Source organism: Anopheles aquasalis, chromosome 2, assembly GCF_943734665.1.
Source record: "Anopheles aquasalis chromosome 2, idAnoAquaMG_Q_19, whole genome shotgun sequence".
Lineage (NCBI taxonomy): Eukaryota > Metazoa > Arthropoda > Insecta > Diptera > Culicidae > Anopheles > Anopheles aquasalis.
Genome location: NC_064877.1, coordinates 56,430,647 through 56,448,146, shown reverse-complemented (window position 1 = coordinate 56,448,146; position 17,500 = coordinate 56,430,647). Strand labels below are relative to the sequence as shown.

The 17,500-nt window shown below is 47.4% G+C and overlaps 3 protein-coding genes and 1 pseudogene across 3 annotated transcripts in view; 2 read left to right on the top strand and 2 right to left on the bottom strand.

Annotated features, from left to right (window-relative positions):
* Positions 1-25: 25 nt before the first annotated feature.
* LOC126569974 (protein phosphatase 1 regulatory subunit 42-like) lies at positions 26-1,739 on the bottom strand. The gene is made up of 4 exons (XM_050227405.1): positions 1,650-1,739; positions 865-1,170; positions 549-786; positions 26-477 (listed from the first exon to the last, which is right to left on the bottom strand). The coding sequence occupies exons 1-4, from the start codon at positions 1,731-1,733 to the stop codon at positions 26-28; spliced, it is 1,080 nt and encodes a 359-aa protein (XP_050083362.1). The 5' UTR covers positions 1,734-1,739.
* Positions 1,740-2,288: 549 nt separating this feature from the next.
* Positions 2,289-3,550, bottom strand: LOC126569173 (angiopoietin-4-like; annotated as a pseudogene).
* A 958-nt stretch (positions 3,551-4,508) lies between these two features.
* On the top strand, positions 4,509-5,894 carry LOC126578547 (proteasome subunit alpha type-5). The gene is made up of 4 exons (XM_050241235.1): positions 4,509-4,626; positions 4,765-4,897; positions 4,973-5,382; positions 5,448-5,894. Exons 2-4 carry the CDS (start codon positions 4,765-4,767, stop codon positions 5,628-5,630), a joined length of 726 nt encoding a protein of 241 aa, XP_050097192.1. The 5' UTR covers positions 4,509-4,626; the 3' UTR covers positions 5,631-5,894.
* A 6,543-nt stretch (positions 5,895-12,437) lies between these two features.
* LOC126575835 (skin secretory protein xP2-like) overlaps positions 12,438-17,500 on the top strand; it is a 9,896-nt gene continuing 4,833 nt past the window's right edge. The window contains exon 1 of the mRNA XM_050236775.1: positions 12,438-12,611. Coding sequence (XP_050092732.1) covers positions 12,438-12,611 — 174 coding nt within the window. The remainder of the gene's footprint in view (positions 12,612-17,500) is intronic.

The following is a 17,500-nucleotide window of genomic DNA, read 5'->3' as shown; positions in this document are numbered from 1 at the left end:
AAAAGCTCCACAATCGTGAATGCGCCTAGTGATCAATCGTTGGCAATGATTGTATCTTTCGGTGAGCACGCAGCTTTTCCTTAAATACCGGTACTCCCGCCTTAATCTCTTTGCCTTGCAGCATAACGACGGCACCGGCCGGATGCAGTTCGTTCGAACGGAACGCCATCTCGTCACAGAAGTTGGCCGACATGGTTTTCGTGAGGAGCGGTGATTTGATGGGTTTGCGAAGCACTCGCGTGCAGACCGGTCGCCGGGTGCTTACCTGGAACAGCGAAGTCGCCGGAAGGACGGCACTGAACGGGTCCACGAATCCACTGCCGCTGCTCCGTTCGCTGGTGCAATCAAAAGAAGATTTCGAATTCTCGGCCGTTTTCGGTTTCTCGCTAGCACGTCGCTGCTTCTCCAGCTTGACGGACTGGAAGTTTTTGATGAAATTACGCGTCGATTGTGAAATCATTTTTCCATCCAGCAACACTATCAAAGAGGAAGCGAAATCAAGAGGAGGTCATGGAGTCCAGGTCATGCTTATGCTAAATTGTACGTACGAAGTTTATGGCCAGCCGCAGCGGTAACCTTCTCGCGGTAGTGTACATCACGTTGAGCGGCAGAACCCTGCAGATCGAGGACACGCAGCGAGTAGAGGGCACTAATGACGGGCGTAATATCATCAGTCGATTTGAAGTTGTTCTCCGAGGCGAGCAGAATCTCTAGCTTCCACAACGGTTCCAGCGCATCAATGTTGGTTAGCTTGAGCTTTTTGATGTTTAAAACCTTGAGGTGATTCTGTGGAACAGAGGAGTGGTTTTAATCTAACGAAGCTGCGGTCCATTCTTTCCAAATGGATCCTGAAACGTTGCTTACCGCCAGCGCACAAACGCATTCTGGATCGAAGTCGAACCGTACGGCACCATCCAGCTGCTGGCGCTCGATGTGGACTTGTTCGAGCTTCTTTAAGTTGCCCAAGTTCTCTAGCCGCGATATTTTGTTGTAACCCAGATACAGCTGCTTGAGGTTCTTCAGACTGTCCAGATTCTCAATCTTTCGCAGGTTGTTCCACTGCAGATAGAGGTGCGTCAGGTGGGCGAAGGCGTTCAGCTTTTCAATTTTACTTATTTGGTTGTTGTGCAGGTACAGGACCAGGATGTTTTTGGTCGGATAGATGTTGTTCTGGTGGAAGATGAGAAGGATTTCTATACTAACATTCTGCGAAAGGAGTCCTGTGCAGGTGAGTAAAAGTTTTTCAAATTCCTTTCAAGTTCAACGGCACATGATGCCTTCACATATAGCATGCAAACGAAAGTTATGATAAACTATGCATAAATGAAAAGATTCCATGCTCACGGAGAAATTCCTTCCTTCTCGTATGTTGGTGCAAACATTCCGAAAGGGTTTGCAGGTCATTTCACCACCCATTCGCAGCCAGTTCCGTGTCTGACCTTTTCAATCATGCTGACATCATGGCGTAGCCGGAACCTTGAGCCAAAGCGTAGACCGGTATGGAGGGCGTACCGGAAACGTATACCGGTAGGCACATTGTGCAATCACACGATTCTTTCGGTGCTGATTATGAACCAGATATGTGGCAGTTTGCAGCCTAATTCTGCTTAAAATGATTAACGAAAACTGAGTTGAGTGAAGGTACTTACAATTTTGGTCATATTTTTATCATTCAGGTAAAGATGCGTCAGATTCGTTTTGGCTTTCTTGGAGAACACCTTGTGTTTGGTCATTTTGCACGTTTTCGTCTTCGGGTAATCAGGAAACTCACTGTAGAAGAACCACGAACGAAACCAGGCCGTTACTCTGTGACCGCGTGCGAAGGCCGTCCTTTCACTGGTTTAATTTTGATTTCCAAAGGTTCTAGTTCAAGTGAACAGCACTTTCAATGGACAAAGAACTTGCGAATACGATGCACCGAAGGGAAGGGTTAGGGATAGACTAATTTCTGCTCAAATTAGACTCGGATAGTAAACAACTGGCTGCGAAGCGGCGCTTCGTTAGTAACGGTTGCTACGTCTGCGATTGTGCGGATTGGTTTGAACGCCGCTTCGAAGCGTCCGTAGTTGGGTCGAAAAGTAGAGGAGCCATTTGATGAAAAATGATACAACTTTGTAGTACGAATGATCTTTCGGAATTTTCCAAAAATTTTATCGGCAACGCAGCTTTCCTTGAAAATTGTTTGCTGAACATTTAATTTGTAATGCATTTTTATTAATAAATTTGACAATAAACTTTGCCATTTGTCGGTTCATCAAACACCTGAATTATTACTACACATATTACTGCTACAACTCCCGGATCATCATCCTGGTGAAGCTTAAACCTATGCGCATGTGTTGGAAATAATGCCAATTAATTGTTTTTGCATCTATAGTATTCTTATATGGTCCATTCAAATTCGATGCTGTACCAGCACCGTGCCACCAAGCTCCTTCGAAAAAAACAGCCCAATGTTTGGTGGGTGATCCATCATTGTCCTGATCCATGGTTGAGAACTTTGCGCCCTTGTTGTAGTCCGTCATTGAATCGCTTGCATTTCCACTATATGATCCCAGGGTACTAAGGGTGTATTTCTCACTCTCACTGCCTATTTGAAATGCATTGTATCGGGCGTACCCGTAGTCACCAGCAAAGTCCTTTATCTCAAATATTATCTCGTGCGCACTGGCGGTCGTTATCTGGTGTATTTTTTCTAGTCCGAACCAGAATTCTTTATCAACTTCACCAAACCCATCTCGGTATTGGGTCCAATTCCGGTAAAAATCAACCGAGCCATCGAACCGATGCTGCACTACTGGTTGGCTAGTAGTGCAAGGCCTCCAAACTTTTCCTGCTCACAATATGCCTTAAAAGGGACACTATCATTGTTAATTCGTATTAGATACACACCCGACACTTTAGATGGTTCATCCTCACACGAAGTGAAAGGAGGAAGCTTAGGTTTCCGCGTTGTTGTAGTTCTTGGAGTTGTAGTGCTAGCAGTAGTAGTTGATGTTGCTTTTGCAGTTGTAGTAGTTGTAGAAGTTGTTGTTCTTGGCGAAGTAGATGCTGGCATCATCATAGGTGATGTGTTACTTTCTTGCTGAGGTGGTAATGTAACTTTGCTTAGACAGTTCAGCATTCCCGACTTCAACAGCGACCTTTCTTGGTTGTTCTTTGGCGTAAAGTTGAACATTTTATCACGCAACTGATCATGGCTGGAGCATGCGGTTTGTTTCTCCAAGATCAGCATTGATTGATCTTGAAGTACAGTCAAGTTGCGTCCGAGATCCTTCGCTATGCTGTCTTCTAAACGGTTTATAGCCCACTGGACATCGGCAAAGGTTTTCTTTTGAGATGCCTTGTCTCTTACCATCTGCTCCTGGAGTTCGTGCTGTCCGAATTGAAGCTCCAGCAGCATGCGTTCGATATCGATCAACTTTCCCAGCAGCAACTCCATACTACATCCCAACACTTTATCTACCGACGGATTTTCTTGGCTGGAATCGCCATTGGCCCTTGCGTACAAAACAGCACAAACAATAACGAAACAAATAGTCAGCTTCATGTTGGAAGATTGAAACACCAGCACGAGCTGGTAGAGTCGGAACTGTGATTGAATTCTCTTTGGAACCCCGTTTTATACTAAATCAAGTCTCGTATCTGCTCTTAGTTGGTCGTGAGACACTTTCTAGAACAAGTGTGGCACTCCAGGGAAGCAGTTGGGCTTAATCTGTTTCCGGTCTGCCTTGCAGCGAGTCTCAAGGGGGGCATTTGGATGATAAGCGGTTGAAACAGCATCCAAAGCCGTTAATGTTTAAGTTTGCCAAAAAATGCGAGCAAGCCCACCATCTCGTGATGATAACAGGCGTGCAAGTCGTGCTGTGTTCCGATAAACTTCGCACGCTTTCTGCAGTTGATCGGACCCTAGCTGTTCCCGTGATCATGAGACCGCAGCCATTATCATTAGCTTCGCAACGAGGCTAATGTTTGCATGATAAGCCATAGCTGTTTAATTCCATCGGATACTTAGGTCGTAGAGCTCCCGCGCAAGATACTGAAGCCTTTTGATTGCTATCAGAGATGCTGTTTTCGCTTTGAGGAGTAAGAAATCCGTTTCGAAGATTCAGGTTTTTCAAGTTTTTAAGGATTCTCAAGGTAAAAGTGTAAAAGGTCATGTTTCCAATCCCTTCGCGAGACAGCATTGATGATTTGGGCGCTACCGGCGGATGATGCTCGCTGGAAACGGTGCCCCACGGATCCCCGTAAGTGACCGATTACTCGCTCGCTTGTTGAAAACAATGAGTATGAATCATTTAAACGAGCAAAAGCGATATTATATCTGACAAAATCATTGAAAATTTCCGGATTTCCTTCGTATCACCAAACGCTTTCTGTCGATTTGGTAAACATATATTTGACAGCCACTGAAGGCTAGCAAAAATCCAATATGGCGGTATGAAAAGTGCTATGACTTCACCTGGTTAGTTAATACACTGTGGTTGTCATTGTCAAATTTTGTTTGTCATCGAGTTTTTGTTGCTCGAGGTTTTGTTGATCGATCGAATTGCTGCCGATTTCTCGCTGAGCCTTCCCAGAAGTTGCTACAACTTTAAATTAAAGCATTCAAACATTCTTTAAAAGGTAAGGGGCGCATATTCCTCCAACATGAGCGTAAATCCCGTGTGGATTCGTGCTTTTAGCCAGTAGGTTTCTCCTTCTTTAGTCAGGAAGCTGCTTTGTCACGTAAACATAACCTCACCGGTCCGATTGTTTTTGCAGATGTTCCTTACCCGGTCCGAGTACGATCGAGGCGTAAACACCTTCTCGCCGGAAGGCCGCCTGTTCCAGGTGGAATATGCGATTGAAGCCATCAAATTCGGTTCCACTGCCATCGGAATATGTACGCCGGAAGGTTCGTGATGCAACCCGGTCGGTCCCGGTGGGTGACCCGGTGTTGATTTCCCTCTTTGTTTCTGATTTCTCGTAGGAGTGGTGATGGCGGTGGAGAAACGGATCACCTCATCGTTGATGGAACCGTCGAAAGTGGAGAAGATCGTGGAGGTCGATCGTCACATTGGCTGTGCTACGTCCGGGCTTATGGCCGATTCGCGAACGCTCCTGGATCGGGCACGGCTCGAGTGCCAGAATCATTGGTTCGTGTACAACGAGCGCATGTCGGTGGAGTCCTGTGCACAGGCTGTGTCCAACCTGGCGATTCAGTTTGGCGATGGTGATGAAGATTCGGCCATGAGCCGACCGTTCGGTGTGGCCATCCTATTCGGTGGCATCGAGAATGGAGAACCACAGCTCTGGCATATGGATCCCTCGGGGACGTACATACGGTTCGATGCGAAAGCCATTGGTTCCGGCAGTGAAGGAGCACAGCAGAACCTGCAGGTAAGGCTGCACTCAAACGGCATGGTTGAGCGGGGTATGATACTGACCGGATCGTTCCATTTTAGGACTGCTATTTGCCCACAATGACCATCAAGGAGGCAATCAACCTGGCCCTCAGCACACTGAAGCAAGTGATGGAAGAAAAGCTGAACTCGACGAACGTCGAGGTGATGACGATGACTCCCGACAAGTTGTTCCGCATGTTCACCAAGGAAGAGGTCGAGGAGTACATCAACAGCATGAGCTAGATCTAGACCACCATCGGTGTCATTTGCTTTAGCGCTTCACAATCATCCGTTTAGCGCCATCCCTTTTTCTTATTTCATTTGGCTTTTTATCTTATGGATCGATAACGGTGTACTGGTTTCATTGTTTTGCTCGGTCACCGGAACACGCAGGATTCATAATTCATTGTCACCGTGTGCCGAGCGGGGGAGCGCTCGATTTGAGAAAAATGTCGTTCGTGCGACAGCCTGAAGGATGAATAAATCTTGGATAAGAAGTAAAAAGGACTTCATCGTAGTTTCTTTTCCACAGTTCATGTCATAACGTAAAGTAATTGATGTTAACGATTATTAATTCGTCTCTAAAAACTTCCAACAAGAGCAAGGTGCAATCATCATTAGAGGCTGATAGTATTTGGACGATGTTTGTACTAATAATGAGCAAACTCATGCCAGTCATTCAGCTAAGTTCACTAACGATCTTAGCTTAGGGAGCACCAGCGTCTTACCGGCAAATCAATCTTCACCTCGGCGACTTGCCGTGCTTGTAAATCGATTGCGAAAAACCGTTTCCTGCGTTCCAGCATCCACGACGTATGCCGTGCCGTGCTGTGGCCGTCCTAATCCCCTTCCACAAAAAAGCGATCAAATCATAAGCAAAACATGTCGTTCAGCTTCGTTTGCGGCGCTCTGTTGAACAAACGAGCGTGCAATTGTGTCTGCAAGATGTTATCCGATCGCCGAAGAGTTGGGGAGGCAATCCGTTTGTGGAGTAGAGCACCGTGGCATCACGTGGTATCCCGGCGCACATCGAAACCATTACCAGACGGACAAGGATCATTATGGATCTCGCGGGCTTAGAGAGCGCAAAACAGCCACGGCTGTCGTCCGGTTTAAGGGCTGTACGTGGTCGCCACCACATGGCCACCACACTTACGTAAAATGACAAACGACACCGGTGGACCACATAATGCAGCGTGAGAAGTTGAACATTGCCAGCAACGGTTGATGAACGCCTGTGCCTGGCGCCTGTGTTTGGTCGAATTATGGAGCGAAACGTGGTGCACCGTTGGACAACTCTAACCGGGGAGTAGCTTTGCGCGTACGGCGGCCAAATCGAAGCAATTGAATGGTCTCGTACCGGCGGGGAGGTTGCCCTTATTACTGGACTGGGGCAAGCATGAACCTGATGGCTGGGAATGGGGCCCCACTAGTAAGTTCTTCTGAGTGGGAACCTACGAGTGGGCACCACTAACTGGGTCACAAATTATGTTGGAACCGTGCGTCTAATGGCGTCAGTTCGGGGAGCTTAAACGGTGGTAAGTACATAATTCTGATCGTAAACTATTACTTTACGTAATTTGTGCAGAGAACCCGGCACTTCTGGCATCCATTCATTCGAGTCAGGAAGACTTCTCTCTGGTCGATTGTTAGGTTCAAGCAATAGATCAATAAATTGCCCATTGTGGGATTATCCAGAAGAAATGTTGTCCTAGGCATAACTCACCCTATCGATCACCTTCGATCATTACACTCTATGCTATGGCATCTAATGCGTTACAAATTATGCAGAGCCACTCGCTGATGCACCACTGTTCGGCTGCACACGGCAATTGTAGCCACTATGAGCTCGAATATAAGAAAATTGCAATAATGAGTCCCGCTGAAAGAAGAAAGTAACGTCCACCGGGTGTGACGAGAGAAGAACAATCGTCGAAATGAGTTTGTCGCGGACCGATGGGAGCTCATGGGGCGACGACTAATTGCTCCCGTTGTGCGGTGGTAAATCGTCCGCTAAGACCATACATCGGATCGACGATCGCATGCCATCCACAATGCACATGCACTGCTAGGAGCGTACACGATCTAATTAATGATGATTGAAAGTTATTTCATCAACATTTAATTAGTGAAATCATCTGTCCTTTAATCTGTACTGGAAGGAATCTTCACTTTACTGATTGTTTCGTTGAATTTTATATATTGTTATCCTAAAATAAATTTCCATTAAAAATAAATCATTTAATATTATCCTGGAATACTTCTGTTTAAATAAATAATAATACTGTTTAGATCAATTCTTTTCATAAAATGATGATGTCTCTGTGTGGGTATTTCTTGACAAAAAAAAGGGAATAACGCGACTCACCTCTTCGTAGAACTCATTCCCTCCTTATCAACTAGTTAATCGGATAGTCAATTAGGCCTTGTTCGTTATTCCAGCTCGGCCCTTTTTGGCAGTAATTTTTTATATGATTATCATTCATAACAAGTGATAAAGTGCGTACACTGGCTTGCCATTTGATAGCCTGGCTAGGCAAGTCTTGGTCATAAAGATCACTACAAGGATAGTAAAACGTGTGTTAAGCCACATGTTTGACTAATTATTAATGGCACTGTTTGCAGGAGAAAACAAAACAGGGAAATAGAACATCAACTCTGCCAACGAGCCAGTGCAGTAAAGGTTGTATTTGCATAGACCATAAACGTTCATGCCACTACACTCGCTTGGAGTTGGTAACAATCTTTCGGTTGCTGAAAATATAACTCGCTTGTGGGACGATTGGTGCGTAGCATTGAAGTGCAGTTTTACGATCAATGATTAATTACGTTTACGTTCATAATTTTATTGGGACTTAATTGTTCCAGCTCTCTCTCTTTCTGCGTCTCCATCGCTTGATCGTTAATATTTTATTTAGATTTTGCGATAGCGAGCTTAGTAATACCTCCGATTACTGCTCCATCCGTGCATCGAAAACTGCATGCTAGCTACTGAACTGAATCGATTTCTGAATCCACAAGCGACGAAAACACTCTCTCGCGGTCATCTCTTACGGTGTTCGCTAGCATCCAGCGATGCCGATCGAAGAGAAAATATAGTCTCTGGCGATTAATTTACGCTTTCCATTTTTCGGTTTTCGGTTGTTTTTCGTTGTTTTCGTCGATTTTCCATGGCCACCGGTTGGCCATAGTTATGGCGAGTGACCACCAAGCGAACAAGGATTATCGTCCAACGGTGGTCCAAGACCAACCAAATCGTTGGCCTCACGGTCTCTTCGCCAGTTATGGTTTATGCTGCGGCAGATTTATTGAAATTACCGGATTATCCTTCCAGTCACTCGCCAGTGTGCTCCTCCATTATAGTGCCTTCGTGCTACTATTTAATTAGAGAGAAGTTCAAGAAGTTCCTTTACTTCCGTCCAAAAAACAACGGCAGAGACATTGACAATGTGCGAAGCGAAGTGAACGACCAGGGCCAGATCGTGGTGGTGCGAAAGGTTTACAGGAATTCGCCGTTATGCCAACACCTCTTCCAACTTGTTCGGCGGCTACCAAGCTGCGTTGGAGGGCCGTTTGCAGGGGGGATTTTCTAATCGTCCTACGGATCGGAATCGTACGGCTTGCGCCACCTAATTGTGTTTTGTTGGGCGAGGGGTTGGGCATTGTGCAAGCAAAAAACCCATCAACCATCAGCTCGATCGCCTCTGCCTCTGCGACTCTCCTGAGGTGTGCACCATCATCGTCACCCCGGCCCAATCTTCCGATCAGGCTCCACAGGCTCAGGCTTTATGATCGTAATTATTTTAATTAGATTATAACTCGTACACTTACGCCAACTCCACTCTCTCACCCCCTGTTTCCATTTCTGCCTCTCTCTCTCGGTCTCTTTTGTGTGCCCATGGGCCTACCAGAATAAATCCTTGATGGATGTACCACCAGCGCGTATTAGAATAACATCCGCCTCAGCAAGGAGTAGGGGGCCAGGTTGATGCTTTTCTCTTTTTTGGAAAATGCCCAGAGTGGGGTCCACGCTCTCGCGGCATCAAGGTTAGGAAGTGCAGTGTGGCGGCGATTTAGCCTCATTACAGCCCCTCCAGCTGGCATGGAACGGACAGTGGACATAAGCGAGTGCGATGGTACACGGTGAACGGTGTCGGTTGGTCATCTCGGTCCCTTCGCCGTGTACCGATCGGTCTTACGGATCGCACAGTTCGTGTAAACGCGTTGCCACAGCACACGGATTGCTTGCAAAAAAAGCGGTGACGCTAGGAACACCGAACGGGGGGCCGAAAATCGGTGGCATGGACTCATTGCCAACAAACCACCGGGCAGCGAGTGAGCGGGCGAAAAAAATGCGTAAATTGCAACGTTTGCTCTCGAGTGCTGCGCTTGTTGTCTTGCTTCTTTGTAGCGGCTTTCTTCGCTTTTCGTTCGTTCTTTTCTCTTTTTGCTGAAAAAACACGGCGGCCATTTGGAAAGGTGCCGCGCATCGGCAACCGTGGCCTCTTGCATCGGGCATCGATTCGCCACGGATGTTACCGGGAACAGTGTACACGGTTGGGTCATAGGCCAAAGACAAGCGAAGGCAGGCAATACAACCGTGGCTAATGGATACTCGTAGTGTTTTTCGCCAGGTTTCAGTGACGCAGTATATTATATACATTCTGTGCACTAGTGTTGTAGTGTTGTATCGTTTTATTAATACTCTTACAGTTCTGTTTGATACAATAAATGGATTGTGTGGATTGTTGTTCTTAGCTATGTCAACGAGAATAATTTTATTCAATTGAGATAAACAACTCCAATAGAGATCGCTGGAAGGAGAGATTCAAAAGTATTAAGTTCCTTTGAGTAAATTGAGATATTGTCTGTTGTACCTAGGGAAAGCAGCCCAAAGCTTCCTTGTTTAGTATTTAAAAGACAGATCTTAGAGGACGGATCTTTAGAAGGCAAATCGCGTTATAAAAGTCTTTCGGCGACGAATATTTTTACACTGATACTAACCTGTTACTGTATACTATCTAGCTGTTACTGTAAGCTGTCTAATTTCAACTCATGGGTCTCCTGGGAAATATCAATCATTTTTGGGAATCTTCCATGGGCTCTAAGGGCTTTCCTTCTATCAAAAAGATCATTCCATTCCACAAAAGAGCCGGAAAACTACTTGTTAACTAGCACTACCATTACCAAAGCCGGAAAATTATCACTACTATAGGAAAACTATCACTTTTTGGCAATTAAAGATGAAGCGCTCAATCATCAAAGTTTTGAACAGAAAGCAGAATATTTTGGAGTAAGCATTGCAGACAAATTTACCAAAAATGCAACTCACATAAATGAAGTAGTAGTTTTAGAAGAACAGAGTAAAAACATTTTAATACAAAGCATATTCGTGCAAATGTATAACCCGTCAGTTCATCAGACCGAACTAATTTTTGGAATAATGTAAAACACCAAAGATATTCGAACACAAAATTTTGAGTCCTCTTTGACTCACTTGAGAGGCACAATTCAAAAGGATTGTAATGAAATAATGATCAGTAATTCCAACAGCTGTGATATAATCAATAACAAATGTATTTTCTTAATTATAAACAGTTTTCCGTCCACATCGTGGGTATCAATTGAACCACGAATTGTGCCTTTTCAAAACATACTGAAACGATACACAACAAACCATAACTCCCTCTCAAAACCACCCAGATCAACATCGTCTGATCGACATCGTCTGTTGCCATTGTTGGTTTTCCTCAAATCAATTCACATCGTCCATGTATGGCCGCACGTTAGGTACGTACGTGGCCTTGCTACCGCGACTAGTCGCGCGACTTTCTACTAATAATCCACCGACAACCGTCAACAGTCATTCAGCCAGCCAGCGGAGGGAAAACCTTAAGCGCCACCGTGTAACGGGGGAAGGCCGATCAATCTCATTTCTCAGTTTCCTTTCCAGCGGTGCTCGGGAGCGTTGCTTTTTGCCGATTTTCCACCTGACCATCAACGCATCGACCAATCTTTCACAGCCCTCAACCAGCCAGCTCACTGATTGCTTCCCAAATCTCACCTTTTTCGTACCACCACGGTGCTGGTGAGAAGGCGTAAAATGGAGCGAGCTGATGGCACCCTTGTACCGCTCGAGATGTAGAAAAAAACAATAAAACGCCACACCGGACCGACCGTCGAAAAAACGGAATTCATTCGTGATCAGCGATCGATGCGATCGCCGCTCCTTCTCCCCCCCGCATTAGATTGACCTTCACGGTGGCTCCGTGTGGCTTCGCTTGTCTCACCAGTGATGGTCCTTTGCTGGTGGTGCCAGTGGCCAGTCCATAACCTGCCGTCCTTTGTGTGCAATCTCCCAAGTAGACCCAAAATGTGCTGGCGCTGCATGGTGTGCTGTTGGCCGGATTGTGCAACCGTTCCGTCACTCCGTCACTGGCCACGGCGTAACGATGCCGAGATAGTGTTCACCTCACATGTGTGTCTGCGTGCGAGCTGCCAGCCAGTCATCGAGGAAAAGCTCCAAAAGACGAAACGGCGAAACGAAAATAATGAAGGAAAAGAAAAGGGAAATTCCACTGGAAAGTTCGACGCCCACCGCACTACGCGTCGGTGGAAAACTTGTGCCAGGTGGAAACACGGAGCACAAGCCGCGATCACGCAGGCAGACGCAGCCAGTGGGATGCACATCGCAGCCATCGCGGTATGAACGCGAGCACGAACGCACGCAATGCACGGATGGCATAACGGATATCGCCACAGAGAGTGAGAGAGAGAGAGAGAGAGAGAGAGAGAGAGAGAGAAAGAGAGAGAGAGAGAGAGAGAGAAAGAGAAAGAGAGAGAGAGAGGGGAATGTGGAAGAAATGTTTATTTTTTCGGAAATGCTAAAACGGAATCCCGCTTTGCGGCGTTCCGATGAGTTATTAAATATTTATCATTTCATTTTAGACACCCTCCCCTACACCACCACTCCCTCCACAACCCCCTTTTTCATCACACACCGTGGCATGCTCCACATAACGACGACGACGACGACGACAACGAACAACAATGACCGAAACCATGGCCGTTGCCGTTGCGTCGCAACAAGCGGCTGGAACTGGAACGAAAGACCTGGGCGGCGACGCTGAAGCGACGAACCTGATTTTTGGCTCATCAAACGCGACGCATTTGTCGCGATCGCGAACGGCGCCCGATCTTGATCGTCGCGCCACTGGCGATGTGGTAAAAATAGGTTCACTCTCCCGCCCAGCTATGGCTAATTGGAGCATACCATAAATCGACGAGCGCGCCGCGTGGCCGCCTTAATGGTGCTAAGGCATTCCTTCTCCTCAATCATCATCATCATCATCATCACCAAGAGCTCATGATCGCACGCGGGCGCGCAGGGCTATTACAATGTGTGTTGCAACTGACTGCACGCGGAGCTGCACGGAGCTTTTGTACTGAACGCGAAGGGACGCGAGCAGCAATTGCAACCCGGTGGCTGCCACCCGTTCGGTTGGACCCTTTGGATGAGTTTCTAGCTCCTCGAAATGGCACCCACGGTGCTGTGGTGCTGCATGCTCTGTGGACGTAACAGTTGTATTTGTTTACATGTACTCGTCGTCGGTTGGCCACTCCGGACACCCCCGGGAACACCAGCATCACCACTTGTCGATGACACTTCAACCGCTCATATCGGTTCGGGTTGTCCCCGGTAGTCGCCACCGCTGCTGACGGACATGACGAATGAATGGGACGACGGTGGCAGGCATCGATCGGCTTGAATTAGAGTTGGCCTGTTGACCAGCCAGCCAGCCAGCCAGCGGGAAGCAAACTCGTTTCTTACGTCAGCAGCAGCAGCAACAGCAACAGCAACTTGAAGGCTCCGTAATCCCCGGGGTGTTGCGCCCGCCATTCGTCATCACCGAGCTTGGCTCGCGAATTCCGACCTGGCTTATGGCCACCGACTGACTGACCGACCGACCGACCTACCGGTGAAGCCAATTACGGTTATCCTGCTTCTCGGGAGAGTTGGGGAAAGAGAGAGATTGGCAACGATCGTTGCCCCTTTTTTTCGGATGGAAACAATCGTGCTACTGCTGCTTTGGTGCATTCACCTTTCGCTTTTCGCCGCAGGATCGTCGCGTCGGACGGAAAGGGCTGCAAATGCTCCTGTTGTTTACATTCTGACGCTGCATCGCAAGCGGATAGCCTTGGACCGAGATCGGAGATTGGAAGATCACTTTTCACCGAGCAGACGCGACGCTGCGCGCGGGCAGAGAGTGGTGGCCGCACTCTCCATCCGTGCCAGCTCGTCGTGCTTCGGAGGTGTTGCAACAGGTAACAGCGCACTGGCAGCGCCAATATTATGCAACACTTTCTCTGTTCGATGATGGTGATCGTGTCGTGGTGGTGGTGGTGCTCTTTTCGCTCATTTACCCCGTACAGATCAGGCGATGCAGTTTGCACTACTTTCCTCGCCACGCTAGCACGCCAGCACGCTAAGCTGATCCCAGTGACGACGCTACACAGCCGCGTGTGTGAAGAGGCGCACTCGATCGCGAACGGATCGTGGCGGATTTAATTAAGAAGGCGCACGGTGCGGTCGCACACGCGGTGCCTGATTGTTTGTGACCCCTCACAGGCACACATCCACTTGGGCGTAATTATCCTATTGATTTTAGCAAACAGGTTTCGAGGGTTTGCGACTGAGAAAGGGGCGCTTCGTGGGCACCCGGTGAGATGGGATGATGATCGTCACAATATGCGCGATATAACAACGCATTGTGCTCGCCGTATGCTCATCGTTACATAAAGTTATGACCCCGATCATTAGAATACAGCGGGGCGAGTGGTCTCAACGGGGAATTGATGCAATCGCATGAGCATCGCATCGTATTTGTCTTTCTCGGTTGTTTTTTTGGGGAGTTCATTTAAGGCAACAAAACATAATTCGATCGATTGGTTGCCACCGAGACAAGGGATTTTATGTTGATCTTCCTCTTCGTCTCTTTGCCTCTCGCTCTCTCATTACCACTTGATGGCGATCTGTTTGTTTGCTGCGAGGAACTACGCCGAGGAGATTGATTCGTCACCCGTCACGGCACGATGTCTCTACCCGTACACCTTTTTGATGGCTTTTGAGATCCGTTTGATTGCCATCGAGCATGAGATCGTGCAGAGTGCAGAGCGGTAGGAGCGATGAATTCGAAGGTGTGAGGTTGATGATTTTCGATTTTCTCGCCACCACGCGATCGATCCAGCGGAGGTTTGCGCTTGGCTCGAGAAGTGGTGGCGTGCGTGCACCGAGCGAGTAGCGGTGCAGCGTACGATAAGGTTCATTAATCTAATTGCAGTTTTTAGATGTTGCTGTAGGTGTGTGCTTTCTTGGCACACCACTCGGCGCGGTACCTTTCTTTTGCACCGTTTTATGCGATGGTTTTCGGCGCCGTGTTCGCTCGCCGTCAATATCGCTTCAGGCACATGCCACGTAAGGATGAGTCTGGGCATGTAGCGCCGTTGCTGTAGGGCTCGCCTGGTGGTCATTCCGTTACAAAGCTCACGCTGTAAATTGGCGAACGGTGAACGGCGGTGCGGTTACGGCCGTCGCTCAAAATCGGGGGTGCATCTTGCCCAACTGATGCGATGCGATGATGCGATGGATGGGTTCGAACACCGAAAAAAGGAGCTTTTGTTGAAATAGAAGACACGTTTAGGCCAAAAGTTGCAATCGCTATGGACGGTGGTCTGGGGTAATCAATGGGCGATTGCGATTGCGGTTCAAGTGCTGGAATTTGTGAAAAGATTGATCGGGCAACAATGTTTACGAAACTGGTAGCTGCCTGTGTACGCCTGTCCAGCAACAGGAAATCAAGTTGCTTCTTCTTGTCAATCAATCACAAATCAAATCAACTAAATAATATGATTACTTGGTTGCTGCCACAAAGATGAAGGCACAACAAGCTGAAGTAATAGTAATTCGAAATGCGATATATTTGGTAGAATTTTGATGTTTTATTTTATTTTTTGAAGATTTTGTTTTGGGAAATTAGTAAATAAAACTTTTTTACATCAGTATTTCAGTGTGAACAAAATTCATTTAAAAATTTAGGTGGCTTTCTGAAAAATTGTTTATAGTCTACTATAGTTCTTATGGGAAACTCGCTTCAAAGTTGGGAGATACATTGAGCCATTTATAAAGTGCAAATTTTTGAAAATCAATATCTTTGCCCGTTTTATTTCGATTAATTTAAGAAAACATAAGCCTTTCAACTTAGCATAAATTTAAAAATGTAAAAAAAGACGGTGCTAAAAAAAAATAAATAGTTTAGCCCCTTTCAAGCCGAAATGTGTTGAAGTAATCGAAAACAATATTTACAGTTGCCCTTTACTTTATTGTGAAAAACGGGTAATATGTAACACAGACCTCTTTCAATTGATTCTTCGTGTTGCTGTAATCGTTTCGTTTTTAGCGTTGAAGAAAATAATAATAAAGCCTGAAACTTATTTTGAGCAGACGGACTGCTGTGCGTCAAAATAGAAATGATTACAAATACAATATTTCAGAATACCATTCAAGCTTCTTAATGAAAAATACACGATTTGTTAATACAATTCCGAAAAGCGAAATGCCAGTTCTTGCAGTTCTAGCATTTCCAAACTGCTCCCAGCGAAAATGATCTTCTAACCACCACAGCCGAAGTTGCGATCAGTAGTGCAAACTACCACCGGGGCTGGATCACCGGAGGGAAGCCTAATCTATACGGTTTCGACAGGTGGGCCCGAGCGCAAAACCAGACGAGGCAAGGTAACCGAAGCAATTTCCACCGGAAATTTACAGAGCGGAAATTTGCGCAACGTTGACGCACCACCATCATTTCGACGGAAGACGAACGACGGGCGACGAACGGCGAGTGCGAGCGGATACTGCATCTACGGTGGAAAGTCTGACCGATCGACCAAAGGGGGGGCAGTTTGGGGTGTTGAGCTCTAGAAATCGATGAAAATCGCTGAGCCTGAGGCCCCGGGCGGGGGACCAGAAACGAGGCCAACACTCTCGAGAGGCGCTCGAGAGAAAGACACTCGTGAAGAGATCACGATGTAACGAGATTAGCTTCATTCGGCACCGTAATCCACCCCTCCTGCGGAGCCCCCCCCCTCCCTTTTGCGAGCCGGATTCGATTCCATCGATCCCCCTCACGGAGCGAAGAGCGATGGCGATGAATTTGCGAAATGCCGGGACCGTGTACCTGTGGCGCGCGTCCGGGGCGTCGAACTCTCTCGACTCTTGGCGAGCGCGCGCGCGCCCCTGTTCGAAGAACATTAGATGATCGGTGCGGTGTTGGTGCGCCCGAATGGGGAGGCAGCTCTCGCTTAATGTGCCACCTGGAAGTTATGTCATACCGGGCCCGGGGGGGGGTCCGGGTTTGGACCCCCTTGCAGAAGTCCCGCAGCGCACGGTGCAACGGAACCCTTCGGAGCCGTAATGAAGTGACGGTGGCTTGCGATCGCGGACCAGATCGGGGGGCCCGCCGAAATCGAAGGGAAAATTGGTTGGCTTTTGGAACACAAAAGGGGTCTCGATTGGATTGGGGTCAAGGCTGCGTCGACTACGACGACGATATCGAATCAACCATTTCGGTTGCTGTTGATCGTTGCTGCGGGATTGGGAAATCTTTCCAGCAACGCACAAGCGACATTTGCTACTCGCGAGGTACCGGAGGTGGGGGTGATCGGTTTGCGAAGAGAAATCCGATCCTCAAAGACGTCTCCTTGTCGTGGCCACGGAAACGGAAACAGCATACGAGATGCGTGCGCTACGCTGGAGTGACCACCAGCCCCACCATCATTGGTTGGTGCGAAGTGTTTTGGCTGGTGACCTTGAGTTGTGGAGAGAGACAGAGAGAGAGAGAGAGATGTGGGTTGTTTTGCTGGATTGATCATTACGCTTGGATGACCGTATGTGTGGGTGGTCAGTTTGATTGCGTGGCAGGGGAAGGGGGGACCAACGTGAGGAATATTTTGTTTTATGATTCCAAAGAGCGGTGCGAGCTCGATGTTGATGCGTCCGGTACAGGAAAAGGCCTTGCTCGTGGGTGTGCGGTTGGTGCTGTACAATCCTAACCACG

Excerpts from the sequence above, each read along its gene's own strand:
- LOC126569974 (XM_050227405.1), bottom strand. The coding sequence starts at position 1,733 with ATGACCAAACACAAGGTGTTCTCCAAGAAAGCCAAAACGAATCTGACG. Across the intron at positions 1,171-1,649 it reads ATAAAAATATGACCAAAATT|AACAACATCTATCCGACCAA; the intron begins GTAAGTACCTTC and ends ATCTTCCACCAG. Across the intron at positions 478-548 it reads TGCGGCTGGCCATAAACTTC|TGTTGCTGGATGGAAAAATG; the intron begins GTACGTACAATT and ends CCTCTTTGATAG.
- LOC126578547 (XM_050241235.1), top strand. The coding sequence starts at position 4,765 with ATGTTCCTTACCCGGTCCGAGTACGATCGAGGCGTAAACACCTTCTCG. Across the intron at positions 4,898-4,972 it reads CGGAATATGTACGCCGGAAG|GAGTGGTGATGGCGGTGGAG; the intron begins GTTCGTGATGCA and ends GATTTCTCGTAG. Across the intron at positions 5,383-5,447 it reads GAGCACAGCAGAACCTGCAG|GACTGCTATTTGCCCACAAT; the intron begins GTAAGGCTGCAC and ends GTTCCATTTTAG.